The sequence below is a fragment of the Strigops habroptila genome, chromosome 9 (assembly GCF_004027225.2).
Source record: "Strigops habroptila isolate Jane chromosome 9, bStrHab1.2.pri, whole genome shotgun sequence".
Classification (NCBI taxonomy): domain Eukaryota; kingdom Metazoa; phylum Chordata; class Aves; order Psittaciformes; family Psittacidae; genus Strigops; species Strigops habroptila.
Window position 1 is genome coordinate 3,083,624 of NC_044285.2, and position 27,527 is coordinate 3,111,150.

A 27,527-nucleotide genomic window follows, 5' to 3' on the forward strand; every position below is an offset into this window, starting at 1 on the left:
CCTTCACACAAACCATTTGCCAGCATTTCTCTCCACACTGGACTCGTACTTGAAGCCAAGTACTAAAACAGATCTCTCCCTCGGAGTAAAAACACTCCAAACAAGAAAAAATAAATTCCATTTTCCTCTATTTATTCTGTACAAAAACCAACTTACAAAATAGAGCTGCAGTTTTTAATCAAATATTATACACATGAGCTGTCCCTATACAAAAATAGCCATACAGGCGAAAACCAATTACAGTGGGTCAGACTTCAGATTTCACTGTTTTGTTTTCCAGAAGGCTTATTCATCGAATTCATGTATATTCACATGGTTGTCTGACCCATTTCACCACAACTGGGAATTTTTTCCATGTTGTGCTACCAGTTTTAGTTCACAAAAGCAAAATGTCAACAGCTACTTTAATCACCCTTGAAAAACCCTGTCTTGTTTGTACTTCACCATTTGTTTAAGCTTGTAATGGGTTGGTTTCTACACACAAAAATACAGGAACTATTTTGACAGCGATGCTTGACATGCTTTATTTAAGAAGAAAAACATGTTTTCTAATGATTTTTTCCCCCCTTAAGTCTTTATTTCTGGAGATTTCATCATCTGGAGTTAGGCTTGTAAAGATAAAAGCCACTAAAAATAGGATGTTAATACTGGCACAAATACTCCTGTCAGCAATGTTTCTTTATTAAGATTGAGATTTGTTAACAAAAACTGGCAGCAGGATTGTAATTCCACACCACGAGAGGCCCAGCAGCTTTGGGCTTGCTCAGGTATTTCCCTGCAGAGTCAGATGGCAAAACCAGTTCCTATTCTTCAAGACATTCCAGTACCCAGCTACTGAAACAGAGGATGGGACACATCCTCTTCAGACCCCCTCATCTGTGCATATGCCATTATAATGAAATGTTCCTCCAGTATCATCTATTACTGAGTTATCGGACAGCGGTGGCCCAAGTGTCATTTGTGGGGAGACTTGGAAGAACCCATCCTGGAGGGATGCTGCTTCCTTCAGGGTGATCAGCTGGCACCAAGTACTGATCCCATTCATGCCTTTAACAGAGAGAGCATTGGATCAGAGGAGAGCTGGTAGGAGTTTGGTAATAAGATTTTTTATACACCCAGTCAAGCATCTTTCCATACTGATCCATACATGGAACACACTAAATTGTGCTCTGAAATAAGGAAGCCTGCCACGTGAGGAAAGGCTGAGAGCTGGGTTTGTTCAGCCTAGAGAAAAGAAGGTTCAGGGGAGACCTTATCCCCATGTTCCAGTATTTAGAGTGGCTACAAAGAAGATGGAGACTTCCTTTTTACAAGGAGTCACATGGAAAAGACATGTGGTGATGGGCACAAGTTACTCCTGGGGAGATTCCAATAGGACACAAGAAAATTTTTCGCCATGACAACAACCAGCCATTGGAATAATCTCCCCAGGGAAGTGGCGAATGCCCCAATGTTGGTCACTTAAGATTTGGCTGGACAGGGTGCTGGGACATCTAGTCTAGGTCATGCTTTGCCTAGAAAGGTTGGACCAGATGATCCTTGAGGTCCCTTCCAAGCTGGGGGGACGGGACCATCATTTTCAATCTCAACAAACAATACTTGTCACCTTTGACAATAAAATAAAGAGTTTGGTTTTACCTGATCTGGATTAGAGCTGCTACAGAATGCTCAGCCTGTAAGTAATAGTCTCGGAAGGGCTGCAGTAGGTGTGCTAGAGGAAATTCATCTGTTAAAACACAAACATAGAAATCGTTCAATAAACCAGAAAGACTGATTCTAGTAAGTCTTGGAAGACCCGTATTTGCCAGCTCATTTGCTGCTTCCCAGCTACAACCTGAAATGAAATCCCTGTGTAATCTATTAAGGACTATTTACATGCTTTGCACGTCTCCTCATCAGAGCTGTCAGAGGCAAGTCAAGACCAGCAGAACTTTTCCTGTCTCCATCTTCTAAACAAGGGGAACATATGGACACTAAATCGTTACAGATTGATTACTCGAGTCACACTTTACCAAATGACCAGACTAAAGCATCTGTTGGGTGCTGGAAGTCTTCAATCTCTTCTGTTTAGTCTCACTTTAGCTTAATCTATAACCTCTTCTTGCAAAACATTATGAAATTGTCTTAAGATATAGTGCAGTCTACACTGAGGAACTACACAATTCTTGCATCACGTGTGTTAACAGCACACTGTGTTTATCCCATCTTTTCCTCAGACCACACGTTACTCCAGTGGATGATTTCTTTCTTTCTCAACTATTTCTGTGCCTGCATTTTACACCCAGTGACTATGGGAAGGAGGTGTGGTGTGGAAAAACAGTGTCAAGTATGGCACGCAGAATTTACCTGGATCCCCAAACAGCTTGGAATCCATTTCGAGTTTTTGCTGTAGTAGTTTTTCTCTTTCCTTCTTCTGTTTCTTTTCCATTTCTCTCTTCCTTTCCTCCTCCTGTTCTCCCTCCAGCATAACTCTTAATGCTCTCTCCTCAGCTTCATACAGCTCTGTGCGATTTTTGAGCAACGTTTTGAGACTCTCCACCTGAGTTTCAAATGCTTCATCTGCTGAGGGAGGTGGACAAACACCTGAACAGAAAGAGAATTAACTCTGAGTTTCACATTCAGAAGGCGCTCTGTTATCAGATTTGAGAGGGGAGCTGGCAAAAATCTCAGAGGAACATGAGCTTAACCTTGCTAACAATTATCTTACTGGAGTAATTCTATCAGGAAAGAGCTTGGAAACGTAGGCACACAATCACTGTATTCAGCAGTTTATAACTATTCTTGCAAAACAACGTAAGTAAAATCACTAGTAAACAGGTTTTCGAAGCTGCACCTTGCCAGTGAGCACAGGGCACTCACATCATCTTATTTCCTATGTGTGCAATTAGAAAAGTTTGGTAAAAACCTCATCATTAACCTTTCCTGGCAGCAGCCTCTTTCCTCAGTTTCCGAAGCTTCTCCAACGCGCGCAGGATGTCCACCATCCTCTTTGTGTCTGCTTGTTTCTTCCGTACTTCAGATAACACACTGTCTGCAGCAGCCTTAAGTTCTCGTTCCTATGAAAGAGAGAAAAAAACCAGACATGATGTGTGAAAAATCCACAGACAAGACTGAAACGGTACTTTCAAAAAGACCAGTGGAGCACTGGAGATCAGAACAACTTCTCAGTAACCTCCCAGCTGTGGCAAGTCAAGTCAACCATCCAACCTTGTCTTTGGATGAAAAAGCTAAAACATGACAGACTTCAAGAAACAAAGAAAGAATGATGAGCAATTCCTAAAATTAGGCCAAACAGCTATTGAAGTCGTGAAGCCAGATAACCAACCCTTAACCACATAAAGTTAGGAACAACATTAACCATAAACCATCCTGATTCTAGAGCTTGGCAATTAAACACCATTAACGTGCCACAGACTGACCACCAAACCCTTCCCAAGAGCTGGTCTGTGCCACCCCAGCACCAGCAGAAGGGTAGCTCTTTAACCACCAGCCAACACAAAGATCTCAACAGCACTTCCCAGCAAGCCTAATTTGAGGGGGTTTTAATGCTTTGGGGCCATTTTACTCGCTGGTAATAGCGAAAAGCTTGCAAACAAGCTTCACGAGGATGAAGCCAACAGGCAAGACTTAAGCTTACTGAGATAGCACTGACCACCATAAGCTGTGAGCAGTGTGGGGCAGGTGGACATGCAACTGAGAGTTCAGAAACCATTTAACCTCCAATTGTGCAGGCCTAGGACATGAGTATGGCAAAGCCCAGATGCCCACCAAGGCTTTTAAGGAAGCAGCAGGACTGCAGGCCTTGAAAACAGCATGTCTCCAGCACGCAGCACCCAGCCGGCAGCTATTGAACCGCAGGGGCTAAAGCCGGGTATCGGGCAGACACAGCCCGTGACCAGCAGGTCCCCCCCGGCTCCACCACCTTGCCCTGAGCCCAGAGGGACTCGCAGGGGTCCCCGGGTGGCCACAGTGCGGCTGGGGGAGGAGGATGAGCTCCACTCGGAGCCGTACCCGGTTCTTCTCCTCCACCTCCTGGATGCACTTGGCTCTCCACTGGTCGATCTTGGCCTCCCGCTCGGCGGCCCGGGCCTTCTCCTCCTCCTTGGCCGCCTTGGCCTCCTGCTTCCTCCGCTGCAGCCGCTGCCTCCTCTTCCTCGCTCTCTCCACCTTCCTCCGCAGCGCCTCCCGGTAGCCGGGCTCCCGCAGGGGCCGCACGACCTCCCGCAGCTCCCGCCGCGCTCCCTCCGCCTCCTCCCGCGCCCGGTCCCAGCCGGCCTCGTCGCCCTCGGCCTCCCGCTGCCGCAGGGCCCGGCAGAGCGCGGCCAGCCGCGCCACCCGCCCCAGTGCCGCCACCACCAGCTCCCGGGCACTGCTGGGGCTGGCGGCCGCGGGCGGCGGCGGCGGAGGGGGAGCGGCCCGGCGCCGGCCCAGGAACTGCGACAGCCATAGCTCGTCCTGCTGCCGCTGCGCCGCGTCCTCCTCAGCCGCCGCCCGCGGCGGGAACGGCGGCGCCGCCGCCGGGAAGAACGGGCCGCCGCTCGGCGGGAAGCGCGGCCTCGCTTCGCCCTCGGGCCCGGCCGGCGGCGGCACCAGGAAAGGCGGAGGCGCGGCCGCCGCCGCGAAGGGCCCCGGTCGGGCGGCGGGGCCGGGGAAGGGCGCGGCGGGCGGCGGGAAGGGCCCCACCGGCGGCGGGAAGGCTCGGAACGGCGGCGGGAAGCGCCCGCCGAAGGGAGGCGGCTGCGCCATGCTGCCGCCCCGACCAGCTACACTCGCATCGCAGCGCCGCCTGGCGGCCCGGAGGACCCGCCCCTCCGCATCCCCACCCTCCACAGCCTTACCCTCGTATATTCACTTAAAAGCCTCAAAACCTTCAAATACCCTTAAAACGTAAAACTTCTGGGGATGACGTCAGGGATGACAACGCTCCGGTGCTTGAGTATTCGCTCGGTTTTATTCAAACGCCAGAGGTGAAGTACAAACTGTAGTTACACAGCGTTTTGTTTCCTTAAAAACAGTTTGTGTTTTACATAATTCCAAACAACTTTCAAAACTAAGTTGTTGAACAGTTTCACCTAAAAGGTTGGGGTTTGGTTTTAGTCCATTTAAAAAGGGATTTGAATGAAAGGATTCAGAATTAAAAGCGGTTATATATATTTTTCCACTCTAAAAGGTGGAAAGTGAGGATGCAGTTACAGATAGCTCACCCCAGATTCCCATTCTGAGGGGACTAAGCTCCTAGAAATACCCTCACCTCCCAACGCAGCTTCTTCTGAACCATTTGTGAGTCGTTTTACCTGAATAAAACCTGAAATCCTACAGGAAGTATCTGCTGCATCTGGCTACAACTGCATGTCACACTGCTTCTAGGTCAGAACACAAGTATCACGTTAAATTTACATGACAAAAATCGACAAAAATCGGGTCAATGCATCCATGGTATCCTAAAACATCCACTAGACTGAAAAGAACGATGAGAGTTTCATTTAAATAGTGTGAATTTAAACGTTAGAAAAAAGGGTCAGTAAAACCTAAGCTCACATATCACCGAAGAACGAAAAGTTGCGAGTAACGATTTTAATTGCCGAAACAAACCCAAAACGTACAGGTCCTTTAGTGTTTTCACAAAGACTTTCCTAAAGGATCGGATTCATTTTGGTGTAGAACAGAAGAGGGAGGATTGCTTTGCTGCCACACTAAAAATCAAAGACAAAACCACAAGAGGCACTACCAGCATTGGAGCGTATAACTTAAAAAGCGCCGTGTGAACAATCACTACCGATTACATCAAAAATATGATACATTTACTTCTTTCATCTCTTAACATTATAAGATAGAGGTTGGGCAAAGTGCACCAAAAAACTGATGCATGATAGTTCCAATACGTTAAACAAAATGTACTATATTAGAACATTAATAGTTAAAAATTGATGTTGACTTCTCATCCAAATTCAGATGGCTTACCAGGTCCTAGAAATCCTCTGGAAAAATGAATTACCAAGTTCTGACTTCACTTTCTTTCACAGTATTCCAGGTGATGAAAACGTACTCCTAATGGAGAGGCGAAGGATAATTATTTGCTATTGCATTTCAATTACTGTAACAAACTAGTGTCACGTCTTGGCAAGATCTCCCAGCAGTGTCCCAAAGCGAGTCCCAGTTTTTCCACAATCCCGCTGTAACAAGTCACTCCAGCACCCACCCAGCTCCAACCCAACACTGACCCCAGCGTAACCCCCTGCGAGGAGCTAATGGTTTATTCACCCTCTACCAATTATTCATCCTGATTCCCCCGTTTGTAGAGTAACATTATTGTAAAATCTAACTATCGGCAGCACCGGCGTTGCTGGTTTAGTTTCTAGGAAGAGCGATGGATCCAGGTGCTGCTGGATTTGCTATACATTTTAATTGAACAAGTGTAATATACAATTCATATTTGAACATTATGCCATCCAAGTCCACACAATGTCCATCGAATAAATCAATGTGATGTTGCAATAAAATACACGATCTGATTGAGCTAATAAAGTTCCTCATCATGTATCCGAGATAGATCCAATGCCTTTTAGGATCAGACTGAAGCCAGAAGTAACCAAGTGCGCTTTATGCGGGCGAGCATTCTGACAGTATTTAATGGTTTGCAGCATCTGCTTGTCGAGGCCAGCCTTCTTCCTCCACACCAGAGTCATATTCTTCCTCAGATGAATCTTTAGTGGGAGCCCTATAATTAAAACGAACTGATGAGATACTTTAGATACAGTTTCTGTAGCTTCTGGTCAACACGTCACCCCAGTGAAAACTGCTCACACAAGCATGCACCTGCTAAACGACCTTCTGAGCTGAAAACAGTGCTATGTAGATTACTACCAGCATGCACTCTCATTACGGAGAGCCAAAAAGCCATTGAATTCAGTTAAGTCATTTGATTTAATCAATAAATTTTGTATTTCCAGCAAATACGAATGGTGGTGCTCTACAAAATCCCGTAAATCAGCCACCAGTGTAAGCAGGATACTCCCCATTCCAACCATCCCCTTTGAGACACAAGCCTCAGCACAGACACAGAAGAATAGAAACCATGTACCTCAGTGGAGAAAGTTACCCCCAAAACGTTGTCAGGGATAAAAAACCAAGCCAGAGTTCCTGAATTTCAGACCTGTGTTTTCAACCTGACCCATTCCCTCTCAACTCCATCCTTTGTTCACTAAAATTAATATTGTTTTCCTTAATCCAGATTTTTCCCGTGCTTTCAGCATTCCACCACATCATTACAACATTAAATTGTTTTAAGAGTTCAGCAAATCAGTAGATGTGCCTTTGTGGCTCTTCACTGCTGCAAGAGCAATGGAGAAGAAAACTGCAGCAGCCTGTATAAAAACCAACCTCAGTGACAGAAAATAGAAGGAGAAAGGAAAAAGGTCTGTTTCAGGAATTTCCGGACAGTCACAATTAAACTTCAGCTTTTTACTGTTAACTACACACACACACAAAAGGCTTAAAGTAACTTCATATGTAAGTTTATTTTTAGATTTCTATTTAAACCCTAATGCAATACAACCCCAAATTGCAACCCAAAGCCCCTAGACAGAACAGGCACTAGTTCAGCTGTGTGCAGCATACAGAGACTTGGATCCCTTTTAGGTTGTGTGCATGGTTGTGTGTTTATAAGCTTGTTCCTACAGCAAACAGCAGAATACCTGTCTAGCTGTGTTACTCGTCTGCTCTGAAACATCCATTAGGGTTTTACCTAATGTATCCTGGCTCTTTTTTGCCTTCTACAACATCTTTGTCAACTTCCACGCATACAATGTCAGAATTGGGCACTTCAAACATGGGCTCCAGTAACAGCTTCTCCTACAAGAAAATAGAGGGGGCAAAATGTTTCTGTGTTTCATGTAAAATATTTCTCCCACATAACAATATACTCAGCAAGTGATTTCCAGAGTTAGAGAGTTTTCTTGGAAAAGACTTACTGCATCCCATGTAAGACCCAGAACTAAGTGAGGCTTTGACTGAAAACTGTCATGTTTAGGTCCATATACAAAAATGTAAGTAGCTTCATTTACTCAACATGAAAATTTACTCACCATTATAGATCGAAGACCTCTTGCACCAGTTTTTCTGTCCAGGGCCAGTCTGGCTATAGCCTTCAATGCATCTTCAGTTACATTTAATTCGCACTACATAGAGAAAAACATTAAGTTTAGTTCATTGTTTCACTTATAACCCAACAGTAGGTTGCAAGCATTACTGAAAATAACTTACAAGTGATTTACTTGTTACAGACCAGAACATTTAAGCTTCAGCTACACTTTGGTTTTGACTCACAATACTATGTCCTTTTACCTACAACTACTCTAAGTACTTCTAGAGTACATGAAGCAGCTCTTGATGCCTTCTAGGCAAGGTCACAGATGTTTATTTGAATACAAACATGAAGAGCAGCTCAACTACTTCCAGATACTCACCCCACAAGCACAGTTACCCAGTATAAACCAGTGTAACCAGTCAGGTTCTAACCAATTTGCTTACTTTCTTTTCCACAGTGGGGAGGTGCATATGTGGGGGGAAGAAGTGATTTCAACTGCTATTTTAGATCACTTTAACACGGTATTTACAAACAAGAATACTGAAGAGTCACCAAATAAAAACCTCAAACCTTATCCATGCTGAACAGGGCCTGGTACTGAGGAACCACAGCATTTCGTGGCTCAGTAAGAATCCGTACAAGGGTTTTCTCGTCCAGGCTGTGCAGAGGAACCACCACAGGCAAACGTCCCACAAACTCAGGAATCATGCCAAATTCAATGAGATCCCTGGCTTCCACGTGACGCAGCAAGCGATCCTTTTCTTCAATTTCTTCATGAGGATCAGACTCTCCACTTATATTAGCAAGATCAGCAGCTGCTGCAGCCCTTCTGCCTTTGCCCATGTTAGCTGGTGTCCCAAATCCTAGATACTGCAACACAAACATGTTATGCTTATAGAATTATAATAGTTACATTTTCTTCATGTAACTAGATCACTCTCTATGTGCACTAAAAAGCTGAAGTGATTGATTATATCATTACACACAGACTCAAGAAATTACTTACAGTAAAATTACACCCCTTGCACAATCAGTTTCTTGTAACATTTAATTCCCTCAGTAAAGTATCAACACATCAGCCTAAGAGCAAGGTTATTAATGTATCCTCATAAGTTTACACATACCAGTGACACTAAAAAGGGCTCTTCAGACGTTAAGCAAATGCATGCCGGCGTGCTTGCATGAAAAGCTACCTGAATTATCATAAAATTCGGATTTCAGTCACTCCTCTGTTGTTAGAAACAGGGTGCACATTTTGTCAGAAAGCTGCAGCCACACGAACTCTGTCCCCAGACATTAATACCGAAAGCAGTGAACTGCATGCCCAGGTATTTTAAGCTGATGAGACCTTTTAGCACCATTTGCTCAAACTATGAGTATAATATACATTTTCTAGGGATATCCAAAGGTTTTCTCAGTTTCCTACTTGGGACACTCCAACTGAAAGAAATCCTATTACAATGCCTACAACTGTTTCACATACTCTGTTAAGAAACACTGGACATGACAACAACCTAAGTTTACCACATGAGCAGGGACAGCAAGTCCTCCCCCAACAGCTTTTAACTTCCCTATTTATTTTTTTTTCCTATTTGCATATGCTAAAAATCTCTCTGTGGAAGCAGAGATCACTGCAAGCTACTTAAGCCTACTAACAAGAGGCTTGTTCTTCGCTACCTTTCTTAGGCTTGACCTCAAGTACCCAGATAACAGATGGAAACCCCCTGCTTTATAACATAGTGGGTTTACAAATATAGTGCAACCTTTAGGAGTCTGTACTGTGAACAGTACTTAAGGTAATTTTTCAGCTCAAATACAGCCTGATGCACTCACTTTTTCATTTTTCCTCCTGCTGATAATTCTGTCCAGACCATTAAAAGCACCAGAAGCTACAAAGAGGATGTTTGTTGTGTCAACCTGCACTGTTTCTCCACGTAGTTTACGAGAATTCTTTTCTGGAACGTTTACTATTGTGCCTTCGAGTAACTTTAACAAGCCCTAAGGAAGAAAGAAGAAATAAGCAACAAAAAATTCCACTGTGTATCATCCTATAAGGCAGCACATCAGACTGTGCTGACTTTCACAGAGGTACTTGCATTTTTTAATCCCTTAAGCCTTTATAGTAACAGCAAGTGCCTAAAGAAATCAGTTTTCCATACAACCCCTCTCAAGCACAGACAAAAATCTTCCTGTGTACATGTGACTCCCATGTACACTATGAGCTGCATTTGGCAGTAAGTTGCTTTAAGATTTTTGTTCAAACAGAAAATGTTTTCTGTTCTTGCCTACATTATGCAACTTTGCCATCTGAACGCTGCAAAGATGTTTTTCAATTAAAACAACTCAACTGCAACTCAATTAAAATGTTTCTATGAAGCAGTCATGAGTTGCTTTTATTTTGAATGAAGAGGAAAGATGAGGGTTTCAAAAGGCTAGTAATTAGGGAACTAAAGAACTATGACTCTCTACATTCCCATGCCATCTGACATACAATAGGATGATATATAGACTTGTTGGGCTGCTCCTTTACAAAGGAAAAATCGCTCCACGGAAGTACTCACTTGTTGAACACCTTCTCCTCCAACATCCCGTAACTGATGAATGCCAGGAACGCTGCCAATCTTATCTACTTCATCCAGAAAAACAATTCCTGCAGTTACAGAAAACGGATTTAAGGAAGACTCCACTTTTTAAGAGAAGCAAGAACTTACACACAGGGAAGAACATAGCGTAAGACAGCATCAGTCTGTTCTACTTCTGTATTGTAGGTTACAAAATGTGCACACTCTTGTCCAACTATGGACAAGAAGAAAAGCTACGTGATATGCTTACAGTTCTTTTCATGTTTATTATTTCTGATTTAAAGCTCAGGCACATGCGACAGGAATATCAATTACAGAAATACTGGTGGTCTCATTCGAGCACTTAGGCGAGTTTAACACAGTCTATGAATGAACTTCAGAAAACATACTGCAGAAGTTTACCTTGCTGAGCTTTTTCTACATTGTAGTTGGCATCTTGGAGGAGTTTTGCAATGACAGATTCAATGTCTTCACCAACATAGCCAGCTTGGGTCAAGGTAGTACAATCACAGATGGCAAAGGGTACATCTAGGCATTTAGCTAGAGTCTGAGCCAGCAAGGTTTTACCTGATAAAATAAAACCTGTATGTTACAACCACTACCCATTTCTTTAGAGCACACAAACCCAAATATTTACCATAAAGTCACCATTACTGTTATTAGATATTCTAAATGATGCCAACATGCTCATATATTCATATAAGAATATTTTCCAAGGCAGCTAGTTTTCATAAGCAGTAGTTTCTAAATTGGCAAGCTGTATTTCCCAATTAGACTAATAGCATACACTTGAGGCAGCTTGAAACTCACACAGTATCACAAAGTGTCACACAACACAGAAACCAGAATACATGTACTTGCATAGATTAAAGATTAAATAAATCAGTAGTCCTTTGCAGACACTCAGGGTACAGTGCAAAGTCCAACTGCTCCTGCTTTGAAGTTGGGGAGAAACAGAATTAAAGTATTATTTAGGGAATGTTCTCCCAAATAGCCTGCAGAACGCTGTCACCTCAGCACAAACACTCCCACTTTTTATGAACATACAAATATCAGCTCTCTTTTAACCCCCCTGCAACTTGTCTGTCCCCGAGGTGGAACAACACTTTCTAATGCAGCATCTCAGCTTGCCATCTAAAGCACAGAAACTTTAAATGCATTTCAGCTGAATCAAAGCTGCACTTTTTAATCAGGCAGTAAAATATAGGCCTTTAAAAAAAAAAGAAGAGAAAACCACGTGAGTAGAGCTCCTTCCTTTTCAAGGCCAGTTAGCTCAGCTGGTTTCCATGGCATGAAAGCACAAAAATCCCAGTTTGGAATCTACAGTTTAGCTTTTTATACACCAAATTGGAATAATCATAGAAGAGGAAAATCACTCAGTAACAATCAATCTTAGGAAAAATCTGACACCTATAAAACCACGCAGCTGTATAATACCTGATCCAGTTGGTCCAAGCAGCAAAATATTACTTTTTTCAAGTTTTATGTCATCGTTGGGTGAATCTAGTACTTCTCCTCCCCGTTTTTCCTGAGGTATCTGCTGGTTCATTTGTTGCTGCATCGATGCTCCTAAAGCATTACCGTGTGGACTGATTCCAGCAATCTGCAGAAGTTCTGAGGAGGACAATAATAGAACTGTTTGAGCACCAACAGGGTCTCTGCCATTACCTTAGATGCATGATAAAAGCTTGGTGGTCCTGTTTAGTTCTGCAAATCTCTAATTCTATCTGTACAGAAGTTTACAGATAGGACAGCAACAAAAATATGACACAATTATTACAAAACCATGAGTTTCAACTGTATTTTTGCACAAAGGCATATTTGCATATATGAGAAGAATTATCTAAAAATATTCCTCTACAGTAAAGAGAAATTTTCAGTCCTTACAAATTAAGTAATTTTAACTGTAATTTTTAGTGGTTTTTTTCCTTAACATATGAGAAGAAATAAATCCAAACTGTTGATCCCTACGATGAAGACGTACAAGAACTGGTTTACTGTGACAAGTACAAAAACAATGCACAGGTCTACTCTCAAGACTTAAAGAGTTGTCTTCATTTGTTACAGGTTTTGGCCCTACACATGGATATGGAGATTGAGCTGGATTTTCTTTTGTCAGAGCACTAGTTTTAAGTGGTTTGCAGGGTACAATTTTAAAGATTAAGCAAACTGGTTTGAAGAGGTGTAACTGGGATTACAAACTGATCTACACCGGACTAAGAAGTTCAACAGCCAGTGAGAGTTCTGGTGGACTGAAAATAAACATAACTGACATCACCCAGACAAAAAAAAGAGGGCATTCGGAGGTTCAAGGTGACAGTGTCTTTTAGGAGTGCAAATACCCTGCAGTTGCATAACTTCCTTTATTATCTACCTCACATGATATTCTGTATGGTATTACTAATATAATCACAGATATTTAATTCAATTTCACTTGCTCTACTGAGAATAATTCTAAGGATAGGTAATTATTTAACCAGCTTCATAAAAGGTATTTTTACAAGTTACCTGCTTTCCACCTAGAACTAGATAAAGAGTTAAATCCCAGTCAGCCCTTTTAAAGCCACACTCAATGCCATCAATTAAATTTACTTGCAGAAGAAAAGCAAACGGGATTTCAGCATTTTAAACTAGCAGTCACTAAAGACTATTCTAAATTAACATGAAAAGAGTAGATATTGCAGAGGAGGACATGAGGAGAGAGTTCACTTACTTGTAAATCTGTACTCATCCTCCCGTCTTCTGATTTCTAATTCTAAGAGAGAGGATGAAAACAGTAATAAAAAAAATAAGTTTATAAAAAGTTTATAAATTCTCCACCTCTTGCCCTCTTCTGAATACATCTCATTACTATGTATTAATGTATCTCTAACATGAAATCCCCACATGAATTAGTTTTTATCTGCCAAAATTAACCCAAACCCCAACATGCACGCTTTTAAAATGACAGCAAGCTTCCTACTACTAAAACAAGTAACAATCTATTACCTCTGATTAGATTTTCATTTTAAAACCACTTACATAAGGGGGGGGGGAACTTGCAGTGATATCATTTTACTTTAAAAAGCCTTCCTTAAACTCTCAAATTTAGATCTGAGTGTTACAATATAAGATTTCCCCATATTTCAAAGTACTGTTACAAACACTCACTGCCAGTCCCTCTGGTTATGCACCATTTTATTTCCCTGTAGAGGGTCACAAATGCCAAGTTCACAGCTGCTCTCCTGCCATTATCAGAACAGTGCTACTCATGTTCCCCCCTCAGTTAAAACACTTCTTTATGTAAATTCAAAAACAAAGCAGATTTCTGTTTGCTCAGCATACTGGTTTTTGTAATAGAGCACAAAACACCTTAAAAAAATCAAGGTACACTTTGAATCAGAGACAGTAACTTAATCCTACTTCTAAAAATAAATTAAGATCAACATAGCTACATTCTTACTCAGTAGCAAAAGTACTGCCAAGAGTAACTCCATCTACACCTACTAGATATGGAACAATACTATGGTGACCGACAGATGCTGCCAGCAGCAGCCAAGTGAGGTTGTGAACCCAGCTATTCATCAAATTACCTATGCAAAACGGTATCTTCATGATCTGCATTGTGGCTTGCTGATTAAGCAGCAGATCTACTGTTAAACAGTAAATGAGATTAGAAAGTAAAACTTAGGAAGCTCGTTTTATAAAGTTAAATACCTAATAATATGTGTCAGTAAAGAAAGCTAAACATTTACTACAGAAGGCAATACCCATGGCAGCATAAAGCTTCTGGATTACTATTTAAAGAAATCACAGAAGTTCACATACAGTGAAAATTAAATTTAATAGAAATTCCTTTAGATCATGTCACTTTCAGAACATCTAACATCAAAGTAAAACCTTTCTCAGGGTTTCTTAAGTGAGGGCCCTGACATGGTAAGTTTGATTTGACCAGAAAAAATATCAAACATCATACAAACCCCTTGGTGTTAAAGAAGTCTGCTTTTCAACTTCTGCTTGCTGTCTCAGGTTAGCTGGGATATTATTATAGATCCTCTTGTAATGATTGTACACAGCAACTGAAAGCACCTTCTTGGCGAAACACTGACCAACAACGTATTTGTCGAGGTAGTTGTAAATCTGAAAAATAACTCAATCTTAGTAACACTTTAAATCACCTTGCAGCAGAAAAGAGAAAATAGTACATTGTGCCAAAGATGGACTTTGGCCTAAACCAACCATTACAGAACTAAGAAACAGAAAGCCAACATTTAAAATACAGAATATATCCCTGTTGATAAGTTTACTTAAAAACCTGGAGCTTACACAATCATATTGTGTCTGTCACTTCTCCCCTACTAATATTTAAACCCATTGTCATTTTCACCCAAATTTGTAAGAGCAACAGAAAGGGCAGCCTACCCAGGAGCTATGTGCACCTTCAGAAACCAATGCAGTCCACTAGGAACTGAGAAACACATTAAGTTCCCTCACTACTCAGGAGAGGGAAACCAAACGACTTAAGGTGGGTCATGGCCACAAGTTAATCAGCCCAAGCTCTCACTCAGAAACAGGCCAAGTCCAAGGTTCTGCAGCTAGAGAAAGAAGCTGCTAACATAAGGGTGCAGAATATGCCAAGAGCAGGAAATAAGAGATACCGCAGTTGGTGAGGGTTGAGGTTAGCCTCAGGGTCACAAGGAGAAAATGAAGGTACTGGACTTCAGTCACAAGATGAAGGCAGAGGAAAAACAAGCCCAACTACTTCTATTGGATCTACTTGTTTCCTTTATCAGTGCTCTGCTGGGTCACATAGCTCCGAAAGGTTTAATCTTGAGCTAATCATCTTTATTGTTTGTTGCTCCAACCATTACACACCTGATGCAGATTAAGAAGTAAAACATTCCACCATGCTGCAATACAAGGAAACGCTGGAGTGACATTAAGAACCAAACCTTTTTCGGTGGAGGCGGCGGCTTCTGCTGGAATGCCAATTTCACAGCTTCTGCTGCTGACTCGGGCTCTTTAATGATGCTCTTTTTCGTGTCCGCCTCTGACAGTACAACGAAAAAATGGTGACACTTTTCACACTTCACAAAGCGGGTGGAAGCTGCAGAAAAAGTAAACCCAAACAGTAAGAGGAATTGCTTAGACAGCATTCATTAAACTGCTCGAGTTTGCCATCCATGGGACAAGCACCTGTAAGACAGCACAGCCACCTCTGTGCTTACACACTTCCCTTTCATTCATCTTCAGAGCTTTAAAAGCAATTATTGGACTATGAAATTTGACACACAGGGAATACAGTTTGCCAAAAAGTCACAATGCAGGGCAGCAACCAAACAAGGGATTAAAAAGCAAACATCTATTTCATACTTATTCAGGAGCACTACACTTGGAAGAGGAAACTTTGCACCTCAAAGCAGCGCAAAAATTAATGAGGACTTCTAACTATGCAGGAATTGTTCCCAACTCTAAAACTAGCAAGAAAAAAAATGCAGTTAGGGACAGACCAAAGTGCAGGGAAGGAATCTACAATCACAAAGACAGTAGGTTCAGGGAAGCTGTGGCAGATCCCAGTCTCTGCATCCCACTGGCTCGAGTCACCTAAGCCCAGGACATGCGCAGCGGGGTCACACGAAGGGCTCATCCCAAGCAGAGGCAGCTGTGGTATGCAACAGATGAGCAGGACTTTGATGTTTTGCAAGATCTTTTGCTTATTTATTTTTACTGTCAAGAGGAGAACACATTTCTTTCAAATTCCAAAAGCCAAATCCTCCTACTACTAACTTTGTGAACTCTGTCTCAAGAAAACATGTTATCTGCAGAGACTGGTTTCAAAAGCCTATAAACTAGAACTTGCACTGCTTGTGTTTTCCTTTGGAAAAACAAAGTTAAAATAATGGAAAATAAACAGTAGAGAAGAATAAATTTATAATTCAAAATAGATCTTTTCTGACCATATTACCATGCTATTAAATGCAAATCACGTGCAACAGGACCGATTTAATGTATTAAAAGCAAAGTAAACATAGCAAAACATGAAAAACTTGCATCAAAACTTCTGAAATCATAAAAACTTCTTAGCAAATGCCCTGACCACTGTAGTAGCAGCTGATTTTAATAACAGCCACTAGCAATTAGCAAGCTGCTTATTTATAACTTGTTGTTGCCTCCCATACAGCTGGCATCAGCAAAGAGGGGTTTTTTTCTTATGACTGGGTGAGAAAGACCAGCAGATTCCTTTAAGAACATAGCACATAATGCCATGACCATCACAGCTTTATTAACTCTGCTCCAAAGAAGATTTGTCTACAGGCTGGAAAGTTCTTCTGGCATCCTTCCAAATTACTGTTATCTGCCTGATGGGAACAGGGTGGAGAACCACCTGCCTGCACCCACTCCTCTCACATAACTGTTATTTAGCAACAATATTGCAGGGAAAAAAAAGCCCAAACTCTCCCGGAATGGTCACTCAAAACACCTCTGATACTCTTAGTGACCACAGTGCCACGAGGCTGTTGTCCTTCCTAACATACATTAGCATTCCTGCAATGCTAATAGTCAGCTTTATTAGTCAGCTGACAGTACTACAGTCACCTGACAGCCATAAGAAATTTCCCCTCTTATAGATCCAGAGGGATGGTTAACAAAATAGAAAATAAAGAGCAGGCTGTAAGAATACTATTGTGCATCTTTACAACACCATTCACTGAAAAATGTGTGTAGAGTACACTTTTATCAATTACCCCAAACAGCACAGGTTTTAGAAAATTAGAGCCTTCTAATTTTCAGCAAGACCAATAGAATCCCAGCCTGGTTTGTGTTGGAAGGGATCTTAAAGCTCATCCAGTTCCAATCCCTGCCATGGGGCAGGCACAGCTTCTCTGGGCACCCTGTGCCAGCGCCTCAGCACCCTCACAGGGAAGAACTTCTGCCTAAGAGCTTATCTCAATCTCCCCTCTGGCAGGTTAAAGCCATTCCCCTTGTCCTGTCCCTACAGGCCCTTGTCCAAAGTCCCTCTCCAGCTTCCAGTCCCTTCAGGCACTGGAGCTGCTCTAAGGTCTCCCCTTAAGCAGCCTTCTCTTCTCCAAGCTGAACAAGCCCAACTCTCAGCCTGCCCCCAGAGCAGAGCTGCTTCAGCCCTCGCAGCATCTTCATGGCCTCCTCTGGACTCTCCAGGTCCATAGCATCCATGGTTGCAGAGAAACACTGATGTATGGGGAGCCTGGGGAAGGAGACTTGGTTACCAAAACACGGTCATGTAACTGGCCAGCTTCTATTATTTACACAGCAATCTGGAGAAAAGCATCAATATGACTGTTAACAGAGCAAAAAAAGAAAAAGGAAGTTTGCTCTAAATGTAAGGAAACCAAGTTTAAGTACTGCTATCTCCCTGAAACTGAGCATTCAAAACTGCAAACAACTTTGCTATTTTTAAATACTGGCACGTTCTTTTAGCAAACATAAAAGCACGGCAAAGAGCCTCCATGTCAAGTTACCCCACTGTTAGAAAGTCATCTGCAAATATTTACAGTGTGCTAAAATGCAACTCAAGAGTTATTTTTGCTTCGGGCAACATTAGCACAGAAGCTGCATTTGCAAAGAGATTTGTGAAGTCCGCAGGAGCTGACCCTGCCAAAGAGAAAGGCTGAGTTTTTACAGTACATACAGGAAGCCAGAACAATTGGGGGATTAATCTTAAAAACACTTGCAGAGTTGAGATAATGGGCTACTATTAAACTGCTCTAATAAACATGAGGAAAAAGAGAGCAGGGAAGTCTTGCTTTGGAGGATGGGAGCTGACCTGATGGTGTCAGGTGGAGGCAGTAAAAGCAGTGCTTAGACAAGGCTTTTTATGTCGATCAGCTTTATAGCTGTTGGATTTCACTCTACATCTGAGGCTCATGTTTTATTTCACTGATCACGAAACTCTTCTTACAGAGCCTCACAACCCAAAGCAACAGAGGAACTGCTGAGAAAGCGTGTCAAAGCAAAATTCCTTTTGGTTTGCATCATATTCCTTCCTTAGCTGTTAATTACTGGAAAACCATTACCAAGCAAATCCTTATACAAGATTTGTGAATACAAAGTGAAGCCCCACTGAAAGCAAACTCCACTGGACAACCAGCCTGTCCCACTGCCACTCAATGGCAATTAATTTACTAACAAATGTGGCTTTTAGTCGGTATTTTGTTCCCCTACCTCTCTCTAAATGTCTGAAAAACCTACTATTTAGAAACAAACACATATTTTCCTTTGGCTTTAGATATTCACTTAAAGCTCTGCAGTTCACTCATTCAAACCAGACTTGAAAGAATTCATCATTTTTGCTAACTAAGCAAAGGCTTATCCGAAAAATCCAATTACAGTATGTTTAATACAAGCTGCAACCCATTCATTTTGGGCAGAATGAGACAGAGATCTCTCTTATTAGTTTTTGTTTTCTTCTTTTTAATCATTTTTAAGATAATTAGAACTTTGCTCTTCTGTTCTCAAGTACTTTATATTCTACAGTTTGGCTGGGAAGCAGCGTGCTCAAATGAACAGACTAAACCAGAAGACAGGCCCATGACTCACAGCAATTTCTGAGAAATCAGAGCAGTTACAGTCTTTGGTTTAATTTAAGTTACCAATTAACAGAGAACTGAGGACTGCTCTTCTCAAGATGAGCAGAAGTGTGCTCTGCTCCGCTACCTGGTGACACTGGGCTTGGTTTGAACTAATTAATAACAGGTCCATTTAAAGCTGTAAAATCTTTAAGCCTCAGAGTAGAAGACACAAGGAGAAGAGGAGATACATTCAGCTATTCAAAGGAGACTTCCTCATGTTTTGACTTTCAAGCTTCTGAGCAGATCTGACCAGCTGCAACTCTGTTTTTACAAGCACAAAGCAGGTTTCCAGTCCCAAACTCTTTACAGGTTTTGCAGTATCAGTACTGGTGAATTTGAGGTTGCATATGCCAGGGGTTTTTTTCCTCTTCCTAAGAAAGTTTTCTTAGGAACACTGACAACATACTAAATCACACCTCTGCTTTCCAGGGATACACAGTGATTGTCCAATGGTATTTCCAGATAAAAGCACAAACTCTGGTAAAAAGGGGAGCAAACACATAGAATCATAGAATAGTAAGGGTTGGAAAGGACCTTAAGATCATCTAGTTCCAACCCCCCTGCCATGGGCAGGGACACCTTGCCCTAAACCATGTGGTCCAAGGCTCTGTCCAACCTGGCCTTGAACACCGCCAGGGATGGAGCATCCACAACCTCCCTGGGCAACCCATTCCAGTGCTTCACCACCCTCACTGTAAAGAACTTCTTCCTTATATCTAATCTAAACTTCCTCTGTTTAAGTTTGAACCCATTACCCCTTGTCCTATCACTACAGTCCCTAAGGAAGAGTCCTTCCCCAGCATCCTTATAGACCCCTTTCAGATACTGGAAGGCTGCTATGAGGTCTACTGGAAGGCTGCTATGAGGTTCACATGAGTGAAGTGAGAGAGTTTCAAAATGTCTCTGCCTACTCATGAATCATCTGATAAGAAGGTAAATGAGGTTAGAAATCCTTCCACTGTTTTCAACCACACCTAGTCCAGGGAGAGGCCAACATATTGAACACCACACAGGATTCTATTTCTGGCTCCATCAACTAGTGCCAGCTTTTTCAGAAAACCTCATTGACTAGAGTTTCAGACAAACAAAAAAAAAAAAGGTTATTGTTTCTGGGGAAAAAAAATAGTGACTGAGGACTGATCCTTGTATATAACATAAATAAATTCTAATTATAGAATTGTCTCAGGATTCATGATGTTTGATCCTTTTTCTTACATAGCATTTTATACAAATAACAGCAAAAAATAGCACATCCGCTCATTATTTTCACCCACTGCCACATTAACTGGTGTTGAACAAGTTTCTGCTGACCTTGTTTTAAGCTTCTTAGTGCACAAGTCTGATCACGACTTGACACTTCCTCCTTGAGCCCCACCAACTAACTGGTATTTGCTTTCTGACAACTATTTTCTAAGCTGGTCTCATTAGCACTGAAATAAGGAGAAATGTGTTCAAGTCTAACAGAACATGAAGCATAACTGGTATTAATTTGGACTGTACTTCAGAAAAAGTAGCTATTGCAGCTGGACAAGAGGCATCTGACACAGCTTGGGTTTTCTATTTGGACTTTCCAGACTCCTATTTGGAATGTATTATGGATCTGGCTTCCCCATGGAAGAGCATTCTAGGAAGTCATCTGTCATGCAATAATTCCTCTGCTGGGTAAGCACTTTGGTTATAGTATGTGCAAGATCAAAGTTTTATTATTTAGTAAACTGAAGACATCTTATAAATGGGTATATATATATAAAAACAAATATCAGTAGATAAAATGGTATTGTTTATGTGAGCACCTCTTCCACTGAATAAAACATAATGAACTACTTTAAAGCTGTCTATTCAGTTGCAGTCCGAATTCCACTACCACATTCTGCTCCACCACACACCATAGGAAATCACACGGATGTACCCACAGAGACAATACACACACCAACATGGCAAAACTAAGTATAACAGAAGTTTTGACACTGTATGATTAGGTAGGTTAAAAGTTAGCTATCAGAATATGTTAGATCACAAATACAGTCCTATCTGTCTATTTAATAAAGAAAGTATTAATTAAAACTTACACACAAAGGTCTCCACGTGTGTGCACAAGTCACCACACTTCGGGCAGCGCAGCTGGTTCCCTCCTTTCCCAGAGTTTCCAGAGCTGGACTTTTTACCACCCCCCTCACTGACAGACTTCTGAAAGAGATTTCCAGACAATTAGCCCCCAACAACGGAGTTGTTACATGAAGCACTTACCAGCATGTTACAGAATCCAGTAATGTGAAAACTGCAATAGCTGGATGACAAAATAACTATTGCCAGGATTTGTTAATGTCTTTGAAAGCTGAGAACACCACAATATATACATTTTGAAGTGTCCACACATCTGCATTTCCCAGGTCTGCCGATTCTGGATGCCCATGGAAGAGGCATCCCATATCTACATTAGAATTGCTTGGCTGGCATTAGAACAGTAACAAGCTAAACTGTGTCAAGAATGTCTTAATAGTGTATTTCAATGCAATTTGTTCTAACCCCAGAGAAGAAAACAGATCATACTTATAGTCCTTACAGACAGAGTAATTTCATTATCACAACTGTGTTGACTCTAAGGGTTTCTGAAGCCACAACTCTTCTCGTGTCCTTGACAGATAAAGCTATGGTGGCACATATGGGCTATAAAACAAGCATCTCAAATTGCTTGGAAACATTACATTTTTTACTTGTAAGGCAGAGATCCCAGACAGAACCCTACTTGTCTTTCTCTATGTCACCCTTAGTGGTGTTGAAGGTTACATTTTGTAAATCTATATCCATTGTGTGCCTTCATAATCTGATTAATAATAAAAGCTATTATACTTTTAAGAAACAGCAAAGGTCTCTCTTCCCTTTTTAAGGCAGTTCCCCATTTTCTTAAGCCTTGCTTGCAACCCTTCTCTAGAAAAGAGACTATTAAACTTTATCTTCTATTAAGCTATTAAACTTCTTCTTCATTGGTTACAGGAGTTTAATCTGAACCTCCAGGTCACACCTGTGTCATCTGGACAGCTCCTGAGATGTCACAAGATGCCACACTAAGGCAAAGTTATTTCCTTTGAACTCCCAAAATCTTCTTTGCTGACCCAAGAACAGTTTTATTCTCAGGTAATCATTTATCTGAAGAAGCTGTTTATTAACTAATTATAAAGACAGACCAGAATAAAGCTAGAATAAAACTCCTCACAAACTTGTCTTGCTTTGTATAACTACCAAATCAGTGCTGAAAACAGAAACATCTTCCAATGTACTTACTTTGAAAAGCCTACTTGGGAATAGCAGGCTTTTGAAGGAGAACAGTTCTGATCTCTTTCCCGAGATCCTGAAACCTGTTGTGGATTTCTAACACTCTACAAAGTTTTCAAGTGTCACTTTACATTAGGCAAAGAGATTTATAAAACTGGGAAAAGCTTTAAGGGATGTTTATAAGGTTTGCCTCCTAACAAATTCACGACAGCATTTATTTTCTCTTCACTGTCAGTTGTAGCAATTTGAAGGATCAGAAATGTCAAGAGTTAGCAAAAATTTCAAGATTCTAATTGGAAGTAAGGAAACAATCTACTGAAAACATTTAAGCAGCATTTTATATACACTACTGAAAAACCTAATGAGTGGGGACTACCTTGTTGCCATCTCCAGAACCATCCTTGCTTGCACCATCCTTTGAAGCAAAGTACGCTGGTGTTTCCGAGAAGTTTCTAAGAGGGATTCGCCTCAGGGAACAAGTTTCGAAAGTCCCAAGTTTTCCCAAAACAGGGATGCGTGTACGGCCACAAGTGATACCTGAAATAAAAGGCAAACATTAAACATTAAAAATACTCCAGTTCTAATCCCAATGCCACCAAACCTCAGAATTTATTTGCATTAAATGGAGCTCAAAGGTTTCAGCAACAGCACTGAACTCTGAACAAACTGCAGTTACTCAGTATAAATTCTCTTCACCCCCTTAACGTTCATCTCATTAGAAGCTGCTCATGTGATTTTTGGCCTGGATTGTCCCAAGATGACCCAAAAGTAATTCCATGTCCTCTGTCAGACAATTAAGAGCCCCATTGTCTCATGAAATAGGGAACATCCCAGTTACGAAACTGATCCTCAGAGTGATAAACACAATCAACATCCAGCACTTATAGTGAAATAATTCAACCCCTGAAGTAAAAGAGACACCTTTGAAGTGTCCCTTTATTACACAAAAGTTAGCACAGAAGTGTCTCAGCTGCATGGACTGCACATCTGGATTTGGCTTTCACCTGTGAACTCTACTAAAATCCAGTTTCCAAGAGTTTGAGGTACCGCTTGACAACAAAAAGTTGTTCTGAGGAAAACTGAAAGGCAGCGTCATATTTGGCACATGCTGACAGACAGGCACAAGTAAATTCAGCATAATCTTAACTTTGTGGGGACAGCTTCTTGCCAACATGAACAACAAACTCTTTGAGCAACTAAACAGCCTCTTCCTCCTCTTGCAATAGCGGGTAGGATTACATTTCATGACTAGGTATGATGTGAATCAACATATGTCATGCTTGAGATTTCAACATCTCTCAAGATCCTGATAAACAAGAGCCTGGAACCCACCTCTCCTATTTAAAGTGGCAAATCTCTCACTTGCTGTCCAGTTTTGACAAAAACTCTGTGACAGAAGAGCTGTATAGCAACAATGCCAATTATAAACTTGCTGATAATACATGGTTTTTCTGTTAGAGAGATGAGAGTATCCTATAGAAAACTCCAAAAACTCTTCTAAAACAAGAATAAAACCACTAAGAATGACAAGAGTAGTGCAGTTCATTTGCTTTGAAAGAGGTTAACAGTGAAAACTAAGAGCTGGAATATCAGTTGTAAGAGGACATTTAAGAACATTCACCTTGCTACTGTAACAGGAAAAGTAAAGAAAAGCACTATGGATGAGCCTAAATTTGCCAGGAAAACTCACACAGGCTTCTGCAAAGTCACAACCAAGAGGACCGTGTCAAATGAGCTCTGATGTTGGTTTATTAACTTACATGCAGCTTAAGATTCCTTGAAGATGATTTGCAGTTATTTTTAACATGACTAAAAATGGAACCTTTGAAAAATCTGTACTAGCATTGCTTTGTCTGTAAACGTGAGGGAGGAATAACAATCATTGTGCTTTCCAATCCTGCAGTCCTCTGCTGAGTGCCATTGCCACACAGCAAAGCACTTGAGATTTCATAGGATAAACTATGAAAGTATCACAGTAAACTTCAAAATACTGGCTCACTTTTACACACAGTTGTGTTCTTTCAACTGAATCTGCAGCCTACCTGTGCCAAGTGCACTTGTCAGTTGAGAATAAGCTGTGGTGTATGTTTACAACACTGTGGTGTATGTTTTTATGCTGTTCTGCATAAATTGCCTCTCTTGGGGGCTTATTGCTCATAGATGGCTCCTTTATTGAGATTTATCACTTCTAAAGGGAACTGAGTAAAGACCCCTTAAATAAATAGAAAAAAAACCCCACCTCACCTGAGCAAAACCCTAAGTCTAATACAATACAGTAATATACATATTACTGTATACAATACAGTAATTTGGATACAACACAGGGAGATTTGGGCTGAAAGGATGAAGCACTAACACAGAAACTCAAATATTTTACCACTGAGCACTGCATGTGATCTAACAACCACCAATTTTAATTCAAAGAGCACTACTGACACACAAAATGCACTGAAAACTGTACTGGCTGAGCTACAAAACCACACACAGCACCAAGCACTGAGCTGGGAGTGCCACGTTACTGCCTGTGCCCGTCTACTGATCAGAAACTGCAGCTGCGGGGCTTCACCTCCAGCCTTTGACAGGACACTGGCAGCAGACCCAGGCCAGGCAGCAGTGTTACACCCACACTGTAAGGCTCTTGTTGCTGTTAAATTCACTTCGCTCTCACAAAAGTCTTAGCTGGGCAGCCTTTTGGGAACATTAAACTCACTCTTCTGTACATGCTGAACTTTAAAGGGTGGAGATAGGCTAAACAAGGAAAAAAGAAATCGTGTTATTGCTACATCAGCTTGTGGCTAAACACGAAAACCTCGTCCCTGTGCTTATCGCAAGGTCTGAGTGGTATTTTTATGTCAAAATCTCATTGTACAATTAAGGAATGAAGCACTAAGGAAATTATCGCAACTACTTTCTGGCACAAATAAGCCCAGAGGCAGATTTTTCAGGAGAAATCAACATTCCAGTCCAATGCCTGGCAACTTCCACTGAATGATCCCGACACTGATAAACGTTCAGATATGCCACAGCTGACACTAGCACAGCAGTATCTGCTCACACACACCACCGGCAGTCTCGGGTGGTTGTTTGAAACAGTAAACTTAAAGGACATTTAAATGTTGGTAGCAGCAATGACACCTATCCAGGGTGTTCAGATTAGTGTGTTAAGAAACGGGAGGCTCCTTTGCACCTGATTAACCTTTAACTGATACTTGAGGAAAGAAATACTGACTTTTGGGCCAAGCTTCAAGTATCTTGGAAGAATCGATTGCCCAAGGAAGTGACAGGGAGGCTGTGCCAGAAGTCTCTCTGTCCCCCATAACACTTCATCAACCCAACTGGCTGATCCATGCACTCTGACTACTCTCAAGCTTGTACCAACCAGCAACTGCAAAGTACCTGGCAGAAGACATCATCTATCACAACCACAAAAATGCACCAAGATTATTTTTTTTAAGGACTTTCATGGAAAGCTGATGCATAAATAATCTTATTACTCTGTATCTGTTTTAGTCTCTTTTGTTCTTTTACATATCACTTTTAAATCTTAGTTCTAGCAAGAAAAAAAAAAAACACTAAACTTAAGAAATATACAATTCTGAAGTTAATTCAGAATGTTACTTGCTTTGAAGTTTATTATTTCAGTGGGTTTACATGAGGCCAGACAGGCTGGAGTCGAAGGGACTGGTTTAAACCTTTCAGCACAGGTGATGTCAGATATGTAAATGTGAACTCAACTGCAATGAGTTAACTCACCTCTTGAAGGCAATAAATCACCTCTGACTTGTCACGCTATTGCCGAGGGTACAATTAGAATGTAGTGGCAAACGTGACAGAGACTTTCAGCACAGTTCAGGGGTGGTCTGCCTTTTCCCAAAGCAGCACAGGGCACATCAACCCTCACTACCCACAAGAGCACCCTAAAAAGGACAAAAGTAGTAAAAAGGAACAGCCTCCTTCTGCTTCCAGAAAGTGTTTTGCTGAGTTTCACCCTTCCACCAAGTTGCAATTAACTCCTTTTTGCTAAGTGAGCCCAAGCCTTTATGAGAAACATTTCAGGTTTAGGCTGCAAAAAACGACAGACAGCTAACTAAGCTCATTCCTAGCACTGCGGGGCCACACACGCTGTGCGACTGCTGCTGAAAATCACTTCTGTCGAAATAAGCTCTATTATTGCATTACGTTTCCCAAAAGGTGTTTCAACGGGGGGTTTGTTTTCCAGAACTTCACACCGTGTAACACTGCCCTTCACCTGCCGCACCACCGGCCGTCCCCTCGCACCACCCGGGGGACACCAGCCAAAGATTAACAGGGGGGAAAAAAAAAGAGAAAAAGGAAGAAAAACCAAACAGGCCGGGGACAGGCTCCGCGGCCCCGCCGAAGCCCTTATCGCCGCGCTGCAGCACGGAGCTCCCCCAACAGCGCCTCCGGAACGCGGCGCTCCCCGCTGACACCGCTGCGGTGGCGACCCCCGGCAGCGGCGGTGCGGAGGGAACGGGGCTGCCCCTCAGGGGAGCGGGAGGGCCCCCCCCACCTCCGTGAGGCCCCCGGGATGGAGGGCCCAGCCGGGCCGGGTGCAGCGCCGGGCCGCGGTGAGGGAGGACGGCGGTTACCTCTCCGCGCGGAAGGCAGCGTGGAGCCCAACAGGCGGGCGGCGGCGGCGCAGCTGTGGCAGGCGGACATGGTGCGGCCGCGGGCCCGGCCCGCTCCGCTCCCCCCCCCGCCGCCGACTAGGCCTCGCTGGCGGCGGTGCCGTGAGCCCCACCCGCGCCGTAAACACCCCCGCTCCCCGGCGCGGCGCCGCCTCAGTGACGGCAGCGCGCTGCCGCCCGCCGTCACCGCGCACACCGCGCGGACTACCACTCCCGGCGGGCACCGCGCAGGCCGCCTCGCCCGCCACCGCCCCGGCTGCCGCGCGGGGCACCATGGGAGATGTAGTCCGAGGGATAAGGAGAGGGCGGGCACCGCGCCGCGATGCATCATGGGAAATGTAGTCCGGGC

At 42.5% G+C, this 27,527-nt stretch overlaps 2 protein-coding genes across 4 annotated transcripts; both read right to left on the reverse strand.

Moving 5' to 3' along the window:
- Nucleotides 1-111: 111 nt before the first annotated feature.
- Nucleotides 112-4,790, reverse strand: PDCD7 (programmed cell death 7). The gene is made up of 5 exons (XM_030497565.1): nt 4,012-4,790; nt 2,918-3,056; nt 2,347-2,583; nt 1,639-1,726; nt 112-1,047 (listed from the first exon to the last, which is right to left on the reverse strand). The coding sequence occupies exons 1-5, from the start codon at nt 4,744-4,746 to the stop codon at nt 930-932; spliced, it is 1,317 nt and encodes a 438-aa protein (XP_030353425.1). The 5' UTR covers nt 4,747-4,790; the 3' UTR covers nt 112-929.
- On the reverse strand, nt 3,000-27,520 carry CLPX (caseinolytic mitochondrial matrix peptidase chaperone subunit X). 3 transcript variants are annotated; one of them, XR_003993157.2, is made up of 15 exons: nt 27,140-27,520; nt 22,906-23,066; nt 21,326-21,443; nt 15,600-15,754; nt 14,628-14,787; nt 13,382-13,423; nt 12,106-12,282; nt 11,071-11,235; nt 10,648-10,736; nt 9,920-10,084; nt 8,657-8,956; nt 8,085-8,177; nt 7,745-7,851; nt 5,962-6,718; nt 3,000-3,056 (listed from the first exon to the last, which is right to left on the reverse strand). XR_003993157.2 is itself a non-coding variant. In XM_030497554.2 (14 exons), exons 1-14 carry the CDS (start codon nt 27,507-27,509, stop codon nt 6,628-6,630), a joined length of 2,193 nt encoding a protein of 730 aa, XP_030353414.2. In that variant the 5' UTR covers nt 27,510-27,520; the 3' UTR covers nt 4,933-6,627. The 3 variants fall into 3 exon arrangements, 2 of the variants coding, with proteins under 2 accessions (XP_030353414.2, XP_030353415.1); XM_030497554.2 differs by lacking the exon at nt 3,000-3,056 and having other exon boundaries at nt 4,933-6,718; XM_030497555.1 differs by lacking the exons at nt 3,000-3,056; nt 13,382-13,423 and having other exon boundaries at nt 4,933-6,718; nt 27,140-27,330.
- Between the last annotated feature and the right edge of the window lie 7 nt (nt 27,521-27,527).

What these genes read in the sequence shown, in the direction of transcription:
- PDCD7 (XM_030497565.1), bottom strand. Translation starts at nt 4,746, where the DNA reads ATGGCGCAGCCGCCTCCCTTCGGCGGGCGCTTCCCGCCGCCGTTCCGA. An exon ending in AGGTGGAGGAGAAGAACCGG is followed by an intron (nt 3,057 to 4,011) that starts GTACGGCTCCGA and finishes TCTCTTTCATAG; the next exon opens with GAACGAGAACTTAAGGCTGC. An exon ending in CAAGCTGTTTGGGGATCCAG is followed by an intron (nt 1,727 to 2,346) that starts GTAAATTCTGCG and finishes GTGTTTTAACAG; the next exon opens with ATGAATTTCCTCTAGCACAC.
- CLPX (XM_030497554.2), bottom strand. Translation starts at nt 27,509, where the DNA reads ATGATGCATCGCGGCGCGGTGCCCGCCCTCTCCTTATCCCTCGGACTA. An exon ending in GCTGCCTTCCGCGCGGAGAG is followed by an intron (nt 23,067 to 27,139) that starts GTAACCGCCGTC and finishes CTTTTATTTCAG; the next exon opens with GTATCACTTGTGGCCGTACA. An exon ending in TGTAGAAAAAGCTCAGCAAG is followed by an intron (nt 10,737 to 11,070) that starts GTAAACTTCTGC and finishes CTGTAACTGCAG; the next exon opens with GAATTGTTTTTCTGGATGAA.